The sequence below is a fragment of the Ctenopharyngodon idella genome, chromosome 8, assembly GCF_019924925.1.
Source record: "Ctenopharyngodon idella isolate HZGC_01 chromosome 8, HZGC01, whole genome shotgun sequence".
Classification (NCBI taxonomy): Eukaryota; Metazoa; Chordata; class Actinopteri; order Cypriniformes; family Xenocyprididae; genus Ctenopharyngodon; species Ctenopharyngodon idella.
In genome coordinates this window covers 7,970,073-7,992,963 of record NC_067227.1, presented here as the reverse complement: position 1 = coordinate 7,992,963, position 22,891 = coordinate 7,970,073, and the positions used below count along the sequence as shown (strand labels likewise).

Genomic DNA, 22,891 nt, shown 5'->3' with positions numbered 1-22,891 from the left:
AAGTAGTACTTAAAGGGTTAGTTCACCTAAAAATAAAAATTCTGTCATTAATTACTCATCCTCATGTTGTTCCACACCCGTAAGACCTTCGTTCATCTTTGGAACACAAATTAAGATATTTTTGATAAAATACAATGGTTCGGTGAGGCCTCCATTGCCAGCAAGATAACACTTTCAGATGCCCAAAAAGCTCCTAAAGACATACACTATATTGCCAAAAGTTTTGGGACGCCTGCTTTTACGTCCACATGAACTTTAATGACATCCCATTCTTAATCCGCAGGGTTTAATATGGAGTTGGCCCACCCTTTGCAGCTATAACAGCCTCAACTCTTTTGGGAAGGCTTTCCACAAGGTTTAGGTGTTTATGGTGTTTATGGGAATTATTGACTCTTTTGATTCTTCTAGAAGCACATTTGTGAGGTCAGGCACTGATGTTGGACGAGAAGGCCTGGCTCGCAGTCTCCGCTCTAATTCATCCCAAAGGTGTTCTATCGGGTTGAGGTCAGGACTCACTCATCCATGTCTTTATGGACCTTGCTTTGTGCACTGGTGCGCAGTCATGTTGGAACAGGAAGGGGCCATCCCCAAACTGTTCCCACAAAGTTGGGAGCATGAAATTGTCCAAAATGTATTGGTATGCTGAAGCATTAAGAGTTCCTTTCACTGGAACTAAGGGGCACTAAGGGAACTAAGGGCCCAACCCCTGAAAACAACCCCACACCATAATCCCCCCTCCACCAAACTTTACACTTGGCACAATGCAGTCAAGCAAGTACTGTTCTCCTGTTTTTTTGTGAACACGCCGCTTACGAGTATTCTTATTAGCTGCTTGTTCGTGTCTTGTTTTGTTTGAGCACATGGCCACCAGCGAACACAATCATAAGCCATGTGCTCAAACAAAACAAGACACGAACAAGCAGCTAATAAGAATACTCATAAGCGGCGTGTTCACAAAAATCATTACAACATGAAAACACGTGGCCAATGTAAACACAAACCACATACTACACAGAGCAACACACGTGGACAGAGTAGCGTACGGCCCGAGCAAACTCCAAACCGCACGCTGACACAACTAGACAGATCGCACGGAGAATGAGCGTGTTTTTGTCATGTTTGGTGTGAGCACATGGCTTGTCATGTGTTTCTTTGTGCCATGTGCTCTCCTGTCTATTGTCTTAACCCCACCCTTCTTGTTATCCGATTATTGGTTAATTTGCCCCACCTGTCCTCCCTCATTACCTGCCTTGTTTGCTCCCTGTTTATTCTCCTTGTGGGTTCAGTCCTGTACCAGTTTGTTGTCAAGTATCAAGCGTTCTTGTCATGTCCTGCTTCCTGCCTTTTCGTGCCTTGTTCTGCTAAGCCGGTGTGTTTTGGATCCAGAGTTTTCCCCTATGGGGTAGATTTTTGTTTGCTTTTGTTTAATTTTATATTTAAATAAAAAGCCAATTGCTCTGTACCTCAGTTTAAAATATTAAATGTAATATTGAATACCACACTACACTTAAAATTATAATTGAGTACTTTACATGTGCTTTAGTGGTCGTCACATCAAAATAAATGTATTTTTTTGTAACATAATTTAAAATATACTTTAAAGTGCAATTTTACATTATTACAAAGTGTACTTTAAAGTGTGTTGAGCTATGAAAGTGTAGTCTTTTTAAGTACACTTAAGTGGCCTTTTATTTCATTAATATCTGCACATTCTTTTCTTAAAGGATTAGTTCACTTTAAAATGAATATCGTCATAAAATGCATCATTAACGTGCGCTCCACATGGCTCCGGGGGGTTAATAAAGACCTTCTGAAGTGAAGTGATGCGTTTGTTTAAGAAAAATATCCATATTTAACAAGTTATGAAGTAAAAGATTTAGCTTCCGCCAGACTGCCTTCAACTTACGAAGAAAGTGTAACGCCTCTCGCAGTTCAAAACGCTTACGCTACGTCCTACGTGTCAGTTACGCTTTTTTTGTAAGTTGAATATGGAAGGTGGTCTGGCAGAAGCTAGATATTTGACTTTATAAGCCGTGTGGAGTATGTTTATGATGGATGGATGCATTTTTTTGAGCTTCTTAATCGTTGCCCCTTAATTCACTGACATTATAAAGCTTAAACGCATCAAGATATTTATTAATATAACTCCGATTGTGTTCATCAGAAAGAAGAAAGTCAAATACACCGAGGGTGAGTAAAGCTTGGGGTAATTTTCATTTTAAAGCGAACTAATCCTTTAAAAATATACTTTTAAGATTTTAAGAACACTACAAGTACACATTAAATGCTATTAAACGCACTTGTTTTTCACAAGGGTTGTATTTCATGATATAGCATATATTTATTTTATTTATCTTTTATTATTTAGGTTCTCATGCTGCGTTCAAATCAACTCTAAAAGTCAGAACTTCCTGGAAAACTGAAATCAGATTTTAAACCAGATCTGTTTTCTCATTCAGAAATGTGGATGTGGATGTATGATGGCACACAAACATGGGATAGGTGTGTAAAACCCAGTAAATAAACTATCCTGTTCATAATCATACATCTGCAAAACAAATGCTAACGCTGCATACCATCATTTGTAGTCTGCAATTTAGTTGCTAGGAGACATCTTTGTTGACAATCAAGCACCTGCAAAGCAAATGCTCATACTGCAATTTGTTTCTTTATACATCATCCTAAGAATGTCTGGCAATGGAATGTCTTTATAAAGGGAAGTCTGTGATATCTACTGGGAAAGAATATTCCACATCTGACTTTAAATGGAATGCAGCATTAGAATTGTAGTAGCCAAGGATATATTGGGCTTCCTAAAAAGGAGTCCCAAAGAGCTGTAAAGCTACATGGTTTTCTTAACTTACCATACCATTTTTGTGTCATTTTTATTACAGACCAACTGCTTAAGGAATGTGTTTCCAGTTTTGCGGATACAAATATTATAAGTAAATGGTATGCACATGCCTATTCCTTACTCACTTTTAACTCTCTATAGTATGCTAAGTAGTTTGGATAACACTTTATTTTACAGTGTCCTTGTTACATATGTTACATGTACTTAATGTAACAGTAAATTATTCATAATTGCATGCAACTAACCCTAAACCAAAGCCTATTCCATGTTGTTAATTAATATTACTCATTACTTAAATGTATAATTACACTGCAAGGACACCTTAAAATAAAGTGTAACTGTATTTTTTTTTTCTTAAAAGTATCCTTAATTTTCTCCTACAAACTCAAAATAAGTGAATCATCATAATTTATCCTTTAAAATTGTTATTAAAATCCTAGTTCATCCTGACTTTGATTCTTTTCAAAGTCTTTTTCTTGCCTTTTCCTTTTTCTTGCACATTACTCAAGAACACACATCATAATTGTTTTATTTACACATCAATATAGTAGATTTCACAGTATATTAGCATACTATATTGTATGATTATATACTAGCATAAATATTTCCAATTAAATTAATTACATTAATCATATAAGTAACTAAAAATTGCCAATGTGAAAATTGCATTACTGTAATGGTACAGTTTTGCCTTATGGGTTATATAATCTTAATCCTCAGAAAAACTTATGCTGGGTTCAGACTACATGAAATTAGGCCAATTTTGGCACGATCTGTTTGACTGGTTTGTGAGGTCTGAACGCGCTCTGACAACGGAAGTGATGTCTCGCACTCATTGAAGTATAAGTGCAAGACATCACTTCTGTCATCAGAGCACGTTTTGAGACCTCACCAACCGGATGCGCAAGGCAGTTGGACATAGTGGTGTTTTAGAGGTGAAAAATGATATAAATACTTTCTCGCATAAACTGATCGTTTCGTGTCTTAGGACATCAATGTGTCGTCACGAGCCGCAGGGTTTAATTTGGATTTGTATGTGCGTGTTTTTTTGACTCTTATAGATGGAGTTCCCATTGACAAGCATTATATGACTGACAGACCGCAACGGTTGGAGTTATAAATCATCATTTGTGTTCTACTGAAGAAACAAAGTCACCTACATCTTGGATGCCCTGGGGGTAAGCAGATAAACATCAAATTTTCATTTTTGGGTAAACTATCCCTTTAACTAAAATGAGGCGATCTAAACATTATGGAGCGCTCACTCTCGTGTAAAAAATGTTTCAGTCATACTGGAAGCCGGAGGGCGCTCTCTCGCAGAAAGTCCAAAACGATTTCATGGAAGTAACTCAGCTATAGAAATGTATTGTCTGATGAAACGTAAAGACAAACACACAATTGCGACAAGATATGGTTTATGTGTGTTTTTCAAGCAATCTCAAGGTATTTATTGACAATAAAGTATATGAATAATGCAATGCTAATTGACAACCTATTTAATGTTTTTGAAATTAGTCTCTTATGCTCACCAAGGCTGCATTTATTTAATCAAAAAATACAGTAAAAACAGTTATATTGCTAAATATTATTACAAATTAAAATAGCTGTTTTCTATGTGAATATACTTTAAACTTTAATTTATTCCTGTGATCAAAGCTGAATTTTCAGCATCATTACTCCAGTCTTCAATGTCACATGATCCTTCAGAAATCATTCTAATATGATGATTTGATGCTCAAGAAACATTTATGATTATTATCAATATTGAAAACAGTTGTGCTGCTTCATATTTTTGTGGAAACCATGATACCATTCAAAACTTTTGTGGTAAGATAAAAAAAAGAGAGATATTAATACTTTTATTCATTAAGGATGCATTAAATTTATCAAAGTGACAGTGACAATAAATGTAAATAAACGCTGTTCATTGAACTTTCTATTCATCAAAGAATCCAGAAAAAAATATGTATCATGGTTTCCACAAGCAAATCATCATATTAGAATGATTTCTGAAGGATCATGTGACACTGAAGACTTACATTTTACAATATATTCACATAGAAAACATCTGTTTTAAATTGTAATACTATTTCACAATATTACTGTTTTTACTGCATTTTTTGATTAAATAAATCCAGCCTTGGTGAGCAGAAGAGACATTTACAATTGTAATGTTTCCAAACTTTTGATAGGTACTGTATTTTCTGCCTTATTCTATTATCTTTTTTGTATTGTATTGTATTACATTGTATAAAATCCATGAGGACTTAATGCACAAGTGTTTGTAGTACATAAACCAATCATAAAATTGTCATAAAAATATAGGGGAAAATATTAGATATTGGTTATTGTTCAGCAGTGTATTTGATTTCTTATTGAAAGCAAATTGATTTCAAATTAAAAGCAAGAGATGAGATTAAAAAATATATCAATTAGACAAAGGTCAGATAAAAACTGGTATTACACCCAACATTTCTGTCCTCCTCACTTCTGAAATGATGGCTATGCCCCTAGGAAGCAATGTGTAGTCTGACATGTTTCTTGTGCACGACATACCAAGAATTTAGGAGTCAAAAATGGCATAATCTGACACAGTGACTATCATAACAGACAAAAATATTGTGTAGTCTGAACCCAGCTTTAGACAATGGTTAATCAATGAACAGCATCTACTGTAATAATCAACATTTGGTGATAACGTCTAATTATCTAACCAAAGATGCAGCAAAAATCCTGATGTATTAGAACTATAATGAAACTGCATTAAAGCACATCAGTATGGAAATACAGTGAGAGAAAATTAAGTTTCTTTGAAGATTAGCATTTTTTAATTTAACTGCACTTTCTTGTATTTTTTATTTTTATTTTTTTTCTGAATAAAGTGAAAGGAAATGAAGTGTTACTAATAGAGGGTTAACATCCGTAGTTTTAAATCTACTAAAAAAACCCTACCCCCATCCTAACCCAGTTTAACTACAATCCCAGGTACGAGTGCCTGTTTGCGGGCACGGCTCCAGTTTCTCTGATCTTTGACCTCCGCAGCTCCCTGGGGGTCTTGTCTGCACTTGCAAAAACAAGCAAATCAGATCCTTTTACCCCAAACAAAACACCTACATACAGAGAGCAGCCCTGTCTTACACACACATGGCTAATCACTGCACACGTGCACACATGAACACGAGCACACGCACGTGCACACACTAATGACCTCATACACACACACACACGCGGGTAGCTACATACACTCGCAATGAAACTATAAAAATATAAAACATGTTTTAGGCATTTTAGGTATGGTATTATTGTACCATGTCACCATTTTTATATATACAGGCTTCACACATTCATTCCACTGTGCTACTTTTCCATTGTTTTTCAATGTCAACATGCACTAAACGGACATTTTAGCCGTTGCGCTCACATCCTGCGTCTTTTGTAGCATCTCACACTTAATACAGCATTTAAGTTAAACTTCTAAAAAACGTGTCTCTAGACCTTGTGCATTTTTTTTTCATTCCACTGATCTGCGTCTGTGTGAAAAGGTCCATAAAGAGCTACAAAACCATTTTATTCGAAAATAATATAGCCTAGCTGTCAGTATCATGCTCCAATACTGCAGGTCAGTCAGCAACAGAACATATTTCTTCCTCCTTCAATCCCTGGCAGCCTCCTCTTCTCCTCCTCCTCTATTATCTCTCCAGACTGAGCAGTGTTTCACAGAGTGATAAATGGAGGTGTAATTAGACTCTTTCCTCTAGAGTTCTGTGATAATCATGCATACCGGCTCATCCTCCCTACTGTAGCATCACACTCACAGATAGCAGCAAACAGGTCTCTGGCAGCGTTAGCTTCAATATTCAGTATGAAAATTAAAGGAAAATTCTGGTTCAAATTAAAGGAAAATTCTGGTTCAAATTAAAGTAAAATGTTGTTATTGCAATAATTTGGACTTGTTTTTTGTGTATTTAAGCAAAGAGGAAACAAACCCAGACACTTAGGAGTCGTTCACACAGAACACTGCATTCCACTGCGCTGCTTTTCCATTGTTTTTATATGAAAACATGCGCTAAAAGAAGTTAAAAGAAGCTCGACTTTTAAATATGCGTCTCTAGACTAGGGCTGAGCGACATGGACAAAAAAAATAATATCACGATTTTTTGATCAATATTTTAATCATGAATACTGAGCCGGAGTTCGGACGTAAATACGGAAGCTCTGAATTGTGTTCACTGTGTCAACTGCATACGTGACTGACAGGGTAGAGAAGAAATTGTTGAATAAAGTTATTTTTGTTTTGTTTTGCACACAAAAAGTATTCTCGTCACTTCATAACATTAGGATTTAACCACTGTAGTCACGCTGACTATTTTAACAGTCTTTACTACTTTTCTGGACCTTAATCTTTTCTGGATGGTAATTACATTGCTTTCTATGGGGGATAAATAATAAAAAAAAACCTTGGATTTCATCAAAAATATCTTAATTTGTGTTCCGAAGATGAATGAAGGTCTTATGGGTTTGTGATGACATGAGGATGAGTAATTAATGGCAGAAATTTCATTTTTGGGTGAACTAACCCTTTAAGTCAAGTCAAGTCCTTTATAGCGCTTTATACAATACAGATTGTTTCAAAGCAGCTTTACAGTGATAACAGGAAAATGATTCAATGATGCAAACAGAGTTCATTTCGGCTATTCAGCAGAAAATTTTGTCATTTTTCAGCTGAAAATACTCTGTTTTGTTGCAATGATAGTTTGACAGTTCTTGCAAATTACCTGGCTCTGCTACATCATCTTTCCTGTATCCAAAATATTCCCAAACCACGGATGTTGAATTTTTTGGCCAAGTCCTTATCCTGTCCTGAATTCACCTTCCCTGTTTCTGTCTTCCATGTCATAACGGTAATCCTGATCTGTTATGGTCTTGCGACAGATTTAGGCGTGCTTCATTCAGATTGCACACTGAGGGGGCTGGCGGAAAAATAGTGCTTTCTGCAGTTTAGAAACCGTGCATGCTCACATCATGGTTTTATTACGTTTTCGATTAATCGCACAGCCCTACTCTAGCCCTACGTCTCGCATTTTAACCGCAAAAACGCATTCTGTGTGAATGGTGATTTTTTTTAAATTAATTTTTTCTTTGATCTGTAAATGTCTAAATTTCCTTTTAGCAGTGGGACTACTTTTCTAGGCGGATGAACTTTCATTTATGCATTGTCATTTATTACTCACCCTCATGTCGTTCTACACCCGTAAGACCTTCGTTCATCTTCAGAACACAAATTAAGATATTTTTGTTAAAATCTGATGGCTCAGTGAGGCCTGCATAGCCAGCAATGACATTTCCTCTCTCAAGATCCATTAATGTACTAAAAACATATTTAAATCAGTTCATGTGAGTACAGTGGTTCAATATTAATATTATAAAGCAACGAGAATATTTTGGTGCGCCAAAAAAAACAAAATAACGACTTATATAGTGATGGCCGATTTCAAAACACTGCTTCATGAAGCTTTGGAACATCATGAATCAGCGTGTCGAATCATGATTCGGTTCGCGTGTCAAACCGCCAAACTGCTGAAATCACGTGACTTTGGCGCTCCGAACCACTGATTTGACACGCTGATTCATAACGCTCCGAAGCTTAATATTGATTAAGCTTAATATTAGCTTAAGCTTAATATTAATATTGAACCACTGTACTCACATGAACTGATTTAAATATGTTTTTAGTACATTAATGGCTCTTGAGAGAGGAAGTGTCATTGCTGGCTATGGAGGCCTCACTGAGCCATCGGATTTCAACAAAAATATCTTAATTTGCATTTCAAAGATTAACGAAGGTCTTATGGGTGTTGAACGACATGAGGGTGAGTAATTAATGGCATTATTTTCATTTTTGGGTGAACTAACCCTTTAAGGTTTGGATGTACAGACATATGAGAAATTACATATTAAACGATAAAATGTGACAGCCTTTATTTTCTATATTTTTTCTACACTACCGTTCAAATGTTTGGGGTCGGTAAGTCTCTTATGCTCACCAAGGCTGCATTTATTTGATCAAAAATACAGTAAAAACAGTGAAATAGTATTAAAATTTAAAATAACTGTTTTCTATTTGAATATATTTTAAAATGTAATTTCTTCCTGTGATGGCAAAGCTGAATTTTCAGCATCATTACTCCAGTCTTCAGTGTCACATGATCCTTCAGAAATCATTCTAATATGCTGATTTGGTGCTCAAACATTTTTTTTATTTTTTTTTACCAATGTTTAAAAAGTTAATGCTTAATATTTCTGTGGAAACTGACTTTTTCCCTGAGGGTCCTTTGATGAATAGAATGTTCCAAAAAAAAAAAAAAAAAAACATTTACCAAAGCCAAACTTGTATGTGTTTTTATATGTTGTTACTTCATTTTGAATCTGTTATCTGTTATTGGTGATGTTACATATTATTTGCTGAGTAATTGGTTACTCATTTTAATGTTTAAGTACTTGACTCTAAAATGACACAAAAAGCCCAACCCTAGACAGCACACATCAAAGACACCACTAAGCCTTGCAATGGTGATGAAGGTGATGGCGAGAAAGAGATTTACTTACAGCTTCTCGAGGGAGTACAAGCCGGTGAAGGAGCCATTTTTCAGGACACGGATACGATTGTTGCTCAGATTTCTGTGAAGAAAGGCAAAAGCAGAGATGAAATGAGTCACTGTGATGACAGTCACTAATCACACATTCATAGACAGCGATGTAAAATGAAATCCATCCATGCATCCAATGAAAACAGGCCTCACTCACACACTGTCATACACACCGTTGCCAACACACACGGCTGAACCAAAACACACAAGTGCATGTCCAACACAAACACACATATAACAGTAAACACCCTGACACAAACGTGCTTATATGGCTAGACACCTCAGGCAAATACGCTCGCCAACTCTTACACATATTCTTCATTTGCTGCCTTCAAATCTCATGACTGCAGCATTAGATTCTGATATTTACACTGAAGAAATAGTAAGGTTATAGAAGTACAGAGACTTGCTACTGCCAATACATACACAGACACACTGCTTTGAGCATGTAAGACCTACTGCACAAATAGCATATATGAAATTTACCGTAGCAGATCTATACAGGTGGAGCTGGGGAAGGTGGAGGGCTTCAGAGGAACTGCAAAACTGCTAAAGCAAACACTGACCAACCATTTAAATGTTGAGCAGCAGCGCTGTGTCAGATTGTCAGATTAGGCGATTTTGACTCCTAAATTATGTCGTGGGCAAGAAACATGTCAGACTACATGTTGCTTCCCAAACAATAATCGCTTGCGGTCTTTAACGATGTGCATAATGTCATTGAGAAGGCAGAACTAGTGACTGACTTCTGGAAACAAGAGCGTAAACAAACAATGGTTGTACTAGCTTAATGCTAATTCCAGTACCCACTGAAGCGCCTCTGCTATCGTTCGCCAGCATTTATCTTTGTTCACTTTATCGTGGTAGTCACTCGAGCAAACATCATGAAGGCAGGATTATTGTTGCTCCACAAACCTTTCCTCCATTGCACAATTCCACCTAGCAGCACCAAAACGGTCACCTCTCTTTCATTTCGCTATGTTTGAAAGCTGTGTACAGAAGCGCTTCTGTCAAGCTTCTCGTATTGGCCAATGTCACAGATGTGACGGAACCCGTCGTGGAGGACAGAAGAAAAAATAAACACAAAAAGTTTTCCATTTTTAGTTGACAACGGTGTCATGTAAATGGCCCCTAAATTTGTTGACACTTTTGCAAGCCAGAGAAAGGTCAATTGACTGAATCGTTGCAAATAAATTTTGTAATGATGCAAGTTTGAGCAGTGTGACAGATTTATAAATTTTTCTTCAAGTTTATATTAGACTTTTATCCAATGCTCCTATTCAAATGATCCAGAACCACTAAACCAAAGGTTCTCAACTGATTCCAAACCAAAAATGGCCACAGATCCATTTAATACTGCAGTGTTGTGGACAATGGAGGGAAAAAAGATAAATTTTGGTAAATTAATATATACACTGTGCATTTAGGATAGCAAACTTGTAAATTTTTTGAAGGGTGGAGAAATGCTCAAGTCTTTCATTGCTGACATCAAAAGTTGTGAATCGAGTAAAAATTTACAGTATTCTTGATAGAAACCTAGGGTGACCAGATTTCTCATGGTGGAATACAGGACGGGTGAGCAAGGGGTGGGCAATATGACCATGATATTTTTATTTCACGATATATATATATATATATATATATATATATGGGACTAGCTTAAGCCTTGTCTGTGAAAGTTGTTATATAAAAAAGAAATTTACAAACAAATTACAAATACAAAAAAAAATACAATAAAGATACAAATGAAATAAACTTGTTTTTCAGTTACAGTAGGTTTATTTACCATGTATACATTTATTTAACATCTTTTGTTTTATTAACATTAATGACAAATATTTAATTAGGCTACTGTCCCTTTAAGACCGAATCCATGGATGTAATATACTTACACATATCTTGTTTTCACCCACCTGTTTACGTCCACATAACCTACTGCATTTACGTGAGATACTCCATACGATGCACTTTTTAACAACTGTGCGCATTTGACCATTCAGGCCAAGGAGAACTGATCGCACACAAGGAAAGAGGGAGAGCGCTTCTGGTCTGTGTCATTCAGAGCGATTACGCATATCCCGCCTTCACTAATCTTTAACGAATTGTGATTGGATGGTAATTTTGTTCTACGACGAATTGATTGGGATGTTCTTGCGTGACAGAATACTACTACTACTATTCATCCTATGATCACCCAGTTGTAACGAAATTTTAGAAAAGATGAAATACGGGTCAAAACATGATTTTTTTCTTAAGTCGGGACACTAAAAGTAGAGCTGAAATACGGGACTTACCCGGGAAAAACGGGACATCTGGTTACCCTATTGAAACCTTTTAATTAGGCAGATGCCCACATGACCAGTTGTATTACATCCCCTCATTTTCGAAAACCATGAACAAGGTAAAAAAGGTTGTGGGAATTTATTCTTAAAAACTAAAGCTGGCAAGTAAATAGGCAAGTACGCTTTAACAAATGGGGTAGATGCCAACAGATGAGTAAAACAGATAACAGTCATTTTTCTTATTACGGGGAACAGAAGATATAGCCACAGCGGCAGGAACTACACCTAAGGATCTTGGCATTACAGGTAACAGTCTTTCTCTTCCCACAGAGTCTTTAGTAAACACAAAGCCACAGTGGCAGGAACTACAACTAAGGATCTTGGCTTACTATGTAAATATTAACAAGTAATTTCAGTCTTTTCCAAATAACAAATAAACAGGAGGTTTAACAGCATCCAAAGAACAATTGCAGGTGAAAGATGGGTAAAAACAGGAACTTAACAGAACCGATACTGATTAGAGTCCTCCAACAGGGATGTATACAGGTAAATCCAGCATTTAACAAACCATGAGAGAATTCCAAACAACAGGACACAGAATAACAACAGTAACAGGCAGGTAAGAGTTCAAGATAACAAAACAGTGAATATTACAAAGGCTAGACAACTATTGACTTTGAGAGTGGGTGCTTTATACCAGTCCAAATGCTCTGACAACAAGCCACAGGTGAGTCTTTTTAACACTTAGGAGATTGAAAGTGGGTGAGTGACTGAGAAAGTGGGGCAGAGTCCAGAGTGCACCTGACACATTTACCCAATCATAACCCTTTTGGATTCTTTGATAAATAGATCTATTTTGTAACATTATAAATGTCTTTACTGTTAAGTTTGACCAATTCAATGCATCTTTGCTGAATAAAAGTACTAATCGCTTTAACAAAAAATCGTACTGACCCCAAACCTTTAAATGGTAGTGTACTGTATCTAGTCAGATTGTGTTTTAAGAGTTTATTTCATAGAGAAAAAAGTGCACATAGTTGAAGAAACACTAATATGTAATATTATAATGTACTCTGTATACAGTATCTATAAAGACATAGTGTTTCACCAACAGAAGAGAGGAGGAGGGAGAGTGTCTGGGAAAGGATGCTGCCCAAACACGATTTCAGCGACCCGACAGCCACAAAGACAGCGGCATCAACTTCAGCCATCAGACCGGGCTGTTTCCAATTAATCTTCACGGCTTAATGGAGGGATGGAAAGGGCGAGGGAATGAGGAAGAGGAGGGGGAGGAAGCCATAATCTTGATAATCACAGTGGATACATTTTTACATCAAAAGGAAGTCGAGGTCCACATCAAAAGCGTGCCCGGCTCTTTTCCATGACAATTATCCCTTTCGCCATTGGCTAATGGGCCTGAGACCAGAGAGAGTCTTATCAGAAGGAAGAGAGGAAAGAGGAGAGGAGGAGAGAGAGACATTTGGATGGTGGTATGTGTAAAGCTCAAGAGTAAAACAGGTTTGGATTAGGTTTGTGGCTGATATGGACAAACAAAAACACACAAATGCAAGTAAAATGATCCCGCCGTTGTGTGTTATATGTCAGATCTATTTCTGTCTGTCCTTAAATCATTATACGGAAGCAATACATCAAAGAGGCCATAGATTACAGTTATTTTCCCACAGTTTAGGGGTCTTTTTATAGGCGTGACACAAAGCTTTTATAAAATAGCAGCCACTGCATCATGATAAAGACAGTAATGTTCAATAAATGATCAGTTGACAAATAACATGAACATTCACTTTACTTTTTCAACATCAAGAATTTAGGTTAAAATTTAGACATCAAGTTGGGTCCAAAAGTCTGAGAAGACTTTGTAAAACTGTGATTCAAATAACAGCGAGATTAATATAAATAATAAATATAGGCCTGGTTTCACAGACAGGGCTTAGCCTAAGCCAAGATTAGTTTAATTAGGATATTTAAGTGGCTTTTATAAAAGTACACAAAAAAAAAAAAAAAAAAAAAACATTACTGGTGTGCATCTTGAGACAAAACAATGGCACTGACTTATTTTAAGATATGTCAGTGCAAGTTGCTTTCAGTTAAAACAGCTCAAACATGCATTTTAGTCTGGGACTAGCTAAAGCCTTGTCTGTGAAACCGGGGGATAATTTCTTTTCAAGTCTATGTGAAAAAAATAAAAATAAAAATAGGCCAAAGAGACGTCAGCGGAAAAGGAAATAATTTCACAGGAAAGCCGGCTTTTATGTTTTGATTAAAGATTGCAAAGACTAACATTTATTTTCTTTGGAACAGCATGAACTGATGGACAAGGAATGTGCATTAAATTTGCGATGAAATGGAAGTAGTGACAGATCTTCAGAAGTGGGGTTTAAGTGAACTATAAGTCCTGCATTTGTCACTAGAGAGAAGTTTGTCATTTTCACTGGAAGGTCCAGTTATGACATTTTGATATAACATTACGAGGTCAAAACATCTTTAAAAAAAATGAAACATATGAACTGATGAATTGAACACAATAAGATCTATAACAAAAAATAGATGGGGTGAATCATTTAATGCTGACTTTAAGAATGTAAATAGGGTCATTTTTATTTTACATTAGATCAGGGCTGTAACCACCATAGACATTGAGGGGTACCTCAATTGTCCCCCCAATATTTGATATTATTGATGCTGTTCTGCTGTATTCCATTATGTACCGCTCTGTTTGTTGTTAGGATGACAGAAAAAAAAAGTTTTAAAAGTTACATTGTTTGGCTCTTCTGCCTCAGCGGTCTAGTCTCAGCCTCAGATGTCACGCCCACGGAACGTTGGCTGAATGTCTGATGGATATGGCACACTTAACTGGAAACGCTTCAGGAGTTTTGAAGTCGTAATCTGTTTGGCTGAATTCTACAGGATGTCCGGGAGACGTGTGTGTTGCGTTCCTTAATTGTCCGCCTGGAAACAAATGCCGTAACGCCAAATCCCCTCGTGGAAGAAGAATGCTGTCGTGTTAACAACTGACAATGAGCGCTTACCAGGATCAACTAAACGCTGTATTTTCAAAAGTACACGAAGTTCGCAGCTCCATTGTTGCAGTAAACTTCCACAGCGTTCACTGTAAACCCGAATAAGTTGGGCTAACTCAAAAAATCTGAGGTAATCATTTACATCAAAATTTTAGAGTTATGATGTTCCCAATTTTAAGTAAGCAGAACTATCAAGTTTTGAGTTTGTAGTACTCATGCATGTTAATTGCTCTTAACTTGAAGTACTGAGTTAGCTAACTCATACATTTTGATAGCAATTAACATAAAATATTTAGTTAATTAACTTTTTTATTTTGAGTTCTTGCAAATCAAATTAGTTATTTGGTTGCTTGTTAGTTACTTGTTAATTTGCTAACATGTTAACAATAGCAAGGTATAGTACTTACTGAATGAGTACAGCAACTTAAAACACGTAACTTACCTGCTCTCAAACCAAGCCACATGCGTTACTTGTCACCATGATGGTAACTCTCCAAAAACCCACATTAACAGAAACTCTTCTAAATTAGCATAACATTAAACATTAATCACTACTAAATCTCCCTTACCATTAATCTTGCACCAAAAAAAAAAAAAAAAAAACATTATATAACACTTAATTTTAGCATTTATTCGCCCTTTCGAGTGCCATGGGCAAAGCATGCTGGGAACTAGAAATCCCAGTCCAGTTTCATTTAAACTTAAGTTAGTCTAAATTAAAAGAAATGAGTTCATACAACTCAAAACAATGAAACAGTTCAGTTTACTTGAAATATATCAGTTCTGTGAACTCAAAAGAAAAAGAAAGTTTAAGTTTGTCCTACTCAAACCAATTAAGTATTTTGAGCATTAGGGTTTACAGTGTTCTTGAATGAAAAATTTATTAGATGCACGCTAGTCTGTTATTGCAGGTACATCGACTTTATATTTTCACGCCCCTAAACATGACGCGGAACAAAATAAACAGAGTGGTTGTGTTATATGTCGGTCAAATGTCCTCTTGGGCGGTTCTAGGCCAATGAAAGCTGCGATAGAGTCCAGACCTTCTGCCGTCAGTCTGAAGGTCTGGCTATGCGAGACTATCAGCGGTCTAACAGCGCTAATCACTGTCTGTCAGAATGAGTGATCTGGCCAATCAAATCAAAGAAGGCGGGGCTTACTGTTCACAGAAGACGAGTGTGAATTCCAATGCAACGCTTTCGTTTTAGCAGTGAAAGAGTACGTGGTGAGTAAGTAGCTAAACATTTAATATTTGATGACTGTTTTATGATTTAACTATTCAGGGACCAACAGTAATATCAGTAATGCAAACTACTCAACATTTTTATGAATTTTCGCCGTTTAGAATTGAAAACATGCTATTATTTGATTAATATTATATGATTAATGTAATTCATAACTGAATGTGACGAGACAAGAAACGTTTTGCGTTGAGTGAATATATAGTTTCTAAATTATTATTTGCAAATAGTTTAAATTGATTACTTAATAACTACAATAGACCTGGAACTTTTACCGTTGTTTTTTTTTCCTTTTCTGTTATTAACTGATTAACATTGTAAAACACACAGTCAAGACCATGACCAAAATCACAGATGTATATCTAACAGTCTAAAAGTCTGCTTTGAGTTTTACCCAAGATGTCATTGGGGGTCATATCATATAATCTGACATGCAACAATCATAAAGGACTTGAAACATTCATAGTGTACACCTGGCTTTATCCAATCAGATTTTAGAGTTGCAATTATCCATAATTGCATATAATTACTGGAACTTTCTAAAGTGTGTGTTTGTGTGTTTGTGTATCATGTTCCTCTTTCGTCTGTCCTCAATGTGTCACCGCCTAATAGAGCGTAACTGGCTCTATATCCTCTTATCATCAGGAAGTGTGTTACCAATCAGGTCTTAAAAATGTGTTTGCAGTGAGTGTGTGTATATGTCGAGAAAGAGTGTGTGTCTGCTTCCATTTGCAAACCAGCAGCTGGTTCATCTTATTTCCTGCCTTGTCACAAAAGTTAATGAGCAGATTTAATCAAAACAGCATTTGAGGCAGCCTCTTTTTAGCGCAAACACACCTTTGTAAAATCTAGTAGCCTAAAACATAGCATTAGCAATGCCAAGGTCACTGGTTCGATTAGTAGGGAGGGAATGAATGTATGAACATTAAAAAATTTATACCTTGAAAACAAATAAGTCACTTTAGATAAAAGCATCTGCCAGGTGTGTAATGTAAACAAACTCACTATACTATACAAAGACAAAATGCAGTTAGCCTACTACATATTTTGTCAGAACTTCATTAAGTCTAAAATCAGCTGTTCTGTGACATACAATTTGGCTCAACTATGCTCAGATAAAACTGAGTGTGAAAACTGATCTCAACTCAATAAATTTTTTTCAAAACTCAATTATCTCAGTGTTGGAGTAGTTGCAACATTTGTCGCCTTTGTAGGGCAGTCCAGATTGTGCTTTGTTCACAAAAAGCACAATTTACTGCGTAACATTGCACTATTACCCAAAACCTATCAACAGATTTTGACAGCTGTTTTTGTATGACTAATGCTAACACTAGCAACCACGCTAATGACTTCCCGCATATGTGCACATGTGTGGACAAACACACAGCTAAACTACATCCTGCCATCTAATTAAAGAAAATTAAAGAGGACATTTCAGAACCAACACAAGTGCCCCAAAAGTGGGTCTCTGTGTTTTGGCTCAAAATGAATGAAAATGACATCTTGCCTTTGTCAGGTCATTACTAAGGGTGACTACTCCAAACCACTAACCGACTGCAGTCATCCTACTGTTGCAGGATGTAGGGAGGATCAGGACACATAGTACTGGGACACGGCCAGCCGAACAGATCTTCAAATAGCTCTTTGACCCTGATCTACCCCGCCTGATGCTCTGGTCGGGCACACGAACCGTCAGCTAACTGAAGCCAGACACAAGATAAAAGCTGAAAACCAGACAGATCTACTGCATAATTTAATACAGAGAGAGACTGAGAGCTATCACTGGCAAAAACACAAACGGTTAATTGGACCCAGAGACTAAAGAGCTATAGATAGTAATGAGTATTTCTTCAGTCAGAAACCGTTTAGAAAGTGAGCGTGTGGAGGTTATGTGTCACGTAAGGTCTTGGGTTGCCGTAAGTGGCTTGCGTGAGTGTGTCTGTATATGTTGGAGTATCATTATACGATACATACAGGCAGTTTTGGGGTAACGCATTACAAGTATCGCAAGTTACATAATCAGATTACTTTTTCCAAGTAACTAGTAAAGTAACAGATTACTTTTATATTTACAACAAAATATCTGAGTTACTTTTTCAGATAAGTTACTTTGTTTTCCCATTTATTGACTGACAGCTCTAGTGTCCCCATGTTGAGAGAAATCGAGAGTAAAGATGTAGAGGCATTGTGTGTGCACTCAGAATATTATGCAAACCTGCAATAATTAAATATGTTAAATAACACAAATATAGTTTATGTACCAATGTCTTTGCTGCTGACCTTTGATGATCCAGTTAAACCATACGAATAAGCAAAAAGTACTTAAGTTAAACATCACATTTGTGTTTCATATTTTTTTGTTTTGTTTATATTGCTGAAGTAAGAGTGTTGAACTTTCTTCTCCTGCATCCTATTCTTCTTTAATCCAGAATGGCAGCACAGCTGAAAGGTTTGTTTGAGCTGTGCCCTCTACTGTACAGGTGTAAATTTGCATTTCCTTCAGCCTGAGGCTTATTCATTTCACTTTTGGTTTGAAAGGGCCTTTACATTTGCCGAAAATATAACTTTTATTATTAAAAAACAAAAAAAAAAGTAGAAAAAGTAGCGCAAAAGTAACATAACACATTACTTTCCATAAAAAGTAACTAAGTATTGCAATTAGTTACTTTTTTAGGGAGTAACACAATATTGTAACGCATTACTTTTTAAAGTAACTTTCCCCAACACTGCATACAGTATATGATTACATTTCTACATTTAGTCATACAAAACTTCCGTCATGTGAAGCCCATTTCCAAAATATGGATTTTATAGAAGCTGTTTCTGTCTCAAAGTAATAAAAAAGGTAATTGTGAGGTAAAAAACAAGAAATAAAATAAAATTGTGAGATATAATATCAAAATTACAAAAAAATGGTCAAATGCTAAATATAGTGTGATATAAAGTCCCAATTGTAAGACATGTAGTCACATTGTGAGATAAAAAAGCAAGTTGGCATATAAAGTCATACTGTGAGTTATAAAGTCGTAATTGTGAGATATGAAGTCACAATTGTGAGACATAAAGTTATATTGTGAGCTATAAAATTGCAATTGTGAATTATGAAGTCATAAGGCATCTTTACACAGACAAGTTAAGGCTGTTCTGTTCCTGCTTAAAACTCAGTGTAAATGCAATGCCACATAAAAGCCACAATTAATTATGCCTGCTCTGACCTACCTCAGGCCCTAGCATCAAAGCATACAGTTGTAATTGCTGTATAAATGCATGTATGCCACCTCTGAGCAGCATTAAAAAGGTCTGTGTAAAGACACTTAAATGCCACTTCAGAAGCGTGTCCACCTTTGCAGTGTAAATTTGGCAATATTGTGAGTTATAAAGCCGCAATTGTGAGCTATAAAGTTGCAATTGTGAGATATAAAGTCACGAGAAAGCAGGGAATGAATGCTTGAACATAAAAAAAATGTATTGGCCTACGTTTAATGCAAATATCTGCCATGTGTGTATTGTATAAACTCACTATACTGTATAAAGACTAAACATAGTTATTATATATTTTACACATATTGTGAGTTATAATGTCGCAACTGAGAGATATAAAGTCACAAATGTGAGATATAAAGTCATATAAAGTCAGAAAAAAAGCTGCAATTGTGAGAAATAATTGGGAGAAAATTGAGAGATTCCCAATTAGGTGTTTTTTGTTTTACTTTGAGACGGAAACAGATTTCTGTAGGATCTTATATAAGGAAACCAACTGCATTGTTCTCAATAGAACAGCAGGCAGGGATCAGCAAACACTGACACCCGCATACGAAAATACACACACCAAAAAAAATGCTGCGTACACACACACGCTCACAAGAACTTAAAGCGGTCCGCTCTGTAAACAAACTAAAACAGGCGGTGCTCCTGTTCAGCTAAACAGGAAGTGGAGAAAATGAGCTGTTTATACAGAGCTTGGCTGACTGAGGTCAGAGGTCAACCCCTGAGCGCTTCCTGCTCTGCTGTGTGATGGACAGGGCAGAGAGCAAGAGCAGGTGGACAACAGAATGACGGGAAGAGATAAGAATGATATGACAAGAGAAAGATAAAAGCAAGGAAAAGAGGAAAACGGGAGTCCAGTTAGAGGATGAAAATTATATATAAAGAGAGCAATAAAAATAGAGAAATGAAGGTGGGACATCTTGCTACTTGAAATCAAAATGGACATGATTTAGTTTAATGCTGCATTCATGTCATGTTGAAATAACGTAATTAGAAAGCTGTAAACGCAGCTTTTTTTTTTATAAAGCTCAGATTTTTTTCCCACTTCAATGTTGTGACATCAGGTAAAAACAGCAAGACTGGCAATGACCTCATAATCAACGGTACTTATATACAGTACACATTTCATATTTTCATAATTTTATTATACACCTATGCTTTTGGTATTGTTACTGTTAAAGGATTAGTTCACTTTCAAATTAAAATTACCCCAAGCTTTACTCACCCTCAAGCCATCCTAGGTGTATATGACTTTCTTCTTTCTGATGAACACAATCAGAGATATATTAATAAATATCCTGATGCATCCAAGCTTTATAATGGCAGTGAGCGGAACCAACGAGTATGAGCTGAAGAAAGTGCCTTCCATCTACATCTATCCATCATAAACGTACTCCACACTGCTCCGGGGGGTTAATAAAGGCCTTCTGAAGCGAAGCGATGCGTTTGTGTAAAAAAAAAAAGCAAGCCATATTTAACAAGTTATTTAACCGCCTTCCGTATTAAAGGGGACCTATTATGCCCCCTTTTACAAGATGTAAAATAAGTCTCTGATGTCCCTAGAGTGTGTATGTGAAGTTTTAGCTCAAAATACCCCACAGATAATTTTTTATAGCATGTTAAAATTGCCACTTTTTGGGGCTGAGCAAAAACGCGCCGTTTCAGTGTGTGCCCTTTAAATGCAAATGAGCTGCTGCGCTCGGCCAAAGAGGGCGGAGCTTCAAGAGCTCATTCTCCGGTGTCAGGAGTCAGTCAGGATGCACTATAATGTCAGAAACTGCAAATATATGCTGCATGGAGATAGTATAGTTCAATTACGGTTATATTATTACAAGCCAGTTTACCGATGAGTTTTATAACGTTTATTGTACTTCACACCAAATATGAAGCGTTTGTTTTCACTCTAGAAAATCACTGTAAGAGCTTAAAACACAGTGCAAGTGTGCATTAAAATATTATCCATAAACTCTCTCTCTCTCCCTTGCATTATCAGTAACATACATAGCGAAGTACACAGAAACAATCATTACAATTAACAGTCAACAAATATATAAAGACCTTATGCCTTTTCGGGTGGTGCTTAATAAACTAGTAAACTTTTTATCTGTAAATCAACTCCAATGAACTGTAATAAAGTGCTCTCACCTTTATTACTGCCGTATCCAGTATCACTCTGGAGGCTGTAAGCTGGATCACGAACAGTTTGCACTGATCTATCCTTGAGTAACAAATTTTTAGCACAACCTCTGTTTTGTATTGTCCCTTTGCATTGACATTCGTTCACAAAGCAGTCCGGTGTGAAATGATTCACGCAGACATAAACGAATTTTGGTAGAGTTGAGGGAGCATTTTCTTCAAAAACAAAATTAATCCACCTTGTCTTCAGTGGCTCAGATTTTGGGAGTAAATGGAGAGAGCTATGTGGATTAATACATCCAGCTGCAGAACACCTAAAACGCTTGGGAGACATTCTCGTCAGTGCAGCAATGGCAGACTGTGTACGACTCGCTGTGAACTCGCTCAGGGCGGTTCTATGTTAAAACGGCAGTGTCTGTCAACATTCGTGGGCGGTGCCTGTGGCTAATGTGACGTCACATTGCCAGGAACCTGCAAACGGCTTGTTCTGAGACACTGCTTATGATTTATGGGGATTAAAAAAAAGGAGTGGCTGGATTTTTATCATTATAGGGTGGTTGTGTACACACACTGCCAACACAGATTTATGTCCAAACACCATGTAAAAGTGAATTTTGCATAATAGGTCCCGTTTAAAGTTACGAAGAAAGTGTAAACTACCGTCGCGTCAGTTAAGCTTTTTCCGTAAGTTGAATAGGGAAGGCGTAGGACGTAGCATAAAATTTTTGAACTACGAGACTTTTACACTTTCTTCGTAAGTTGAATACGGAAGGCGGTCTGGTGGAAGCTAGATATTTGACTTCATAACTTGTTAAATATGTTTTTTTTTTTTTTACACAAATGCATCGCTTCGCTTCAGAAGGACTTTAGTAACTTTATTAAATTTTCATTTGAAAGTGAACTAATCCTTTAATGTTATTGTTCATGTGTAATTAAGTAAGCTATTGTTATTGTTAATGTTTAATTAAGTATTTTAATGCCACTAATAACAAATGATTCAATGGATTCCATTATTGGCATCAAGAATTTTAAAATATAAATGAATCGTTTTTGAATCTGAGGACACAAAGCAGCATAAATGTCCCATTTTGTGTGTGATTCATCAGTTTTCATATAACTTTTGGGTGACTTTTCTGTACCATTTCCTCCACTATATATATATATTTTTTCTTTTCTCTCCTAAATTAGATTCTAAATAAGATTTATCTTCTTTAAAAATGGACAGTTTACCCAAAAATGTAAATTCAGTTATCATTTAGAGACTCTCATGTCATTGCAAACCATGGATATGTTTCCCGAAAACATTGTTAGTCAACTATGTTCGCAAGTTCTGTCGTTAATTCAACGATTTGGTGTTTCTCGAAACCATAATCCCAACGAACATTCAACAATAATATTTCAAAGCGTACCAAACAATATTTCAAAG

At 36.4% G+C, this 22,891-nt stretch overlaps 1 protein-coding gene across 2 annotated transcripts in view; it reads right to left on the bottom strand.

The window, feature by feature from the left end:
- The window catches only part of adgra2 (adhesion G protein-coupled receptor A2), a 94,051-nt gene that overhangs the window by 41,290 nt on the left and 29,870 nt on the right, over nucleotides 1-22,891 (bottom strand). For both annotated transcript variants that reach the window (XM_051903312.1, XM_051903311.1), the window contains exon 2: nucleotides 9,461-9,532. In XM_051903312.1, the coding sequence (XP_051759272.1) occupies nucleotides 9,461-9,532 (72 nt within the window). The remainder of the gene's footprint in view (nucleotides 1-9,460; nucleotides 9,533-22,891) is intronic.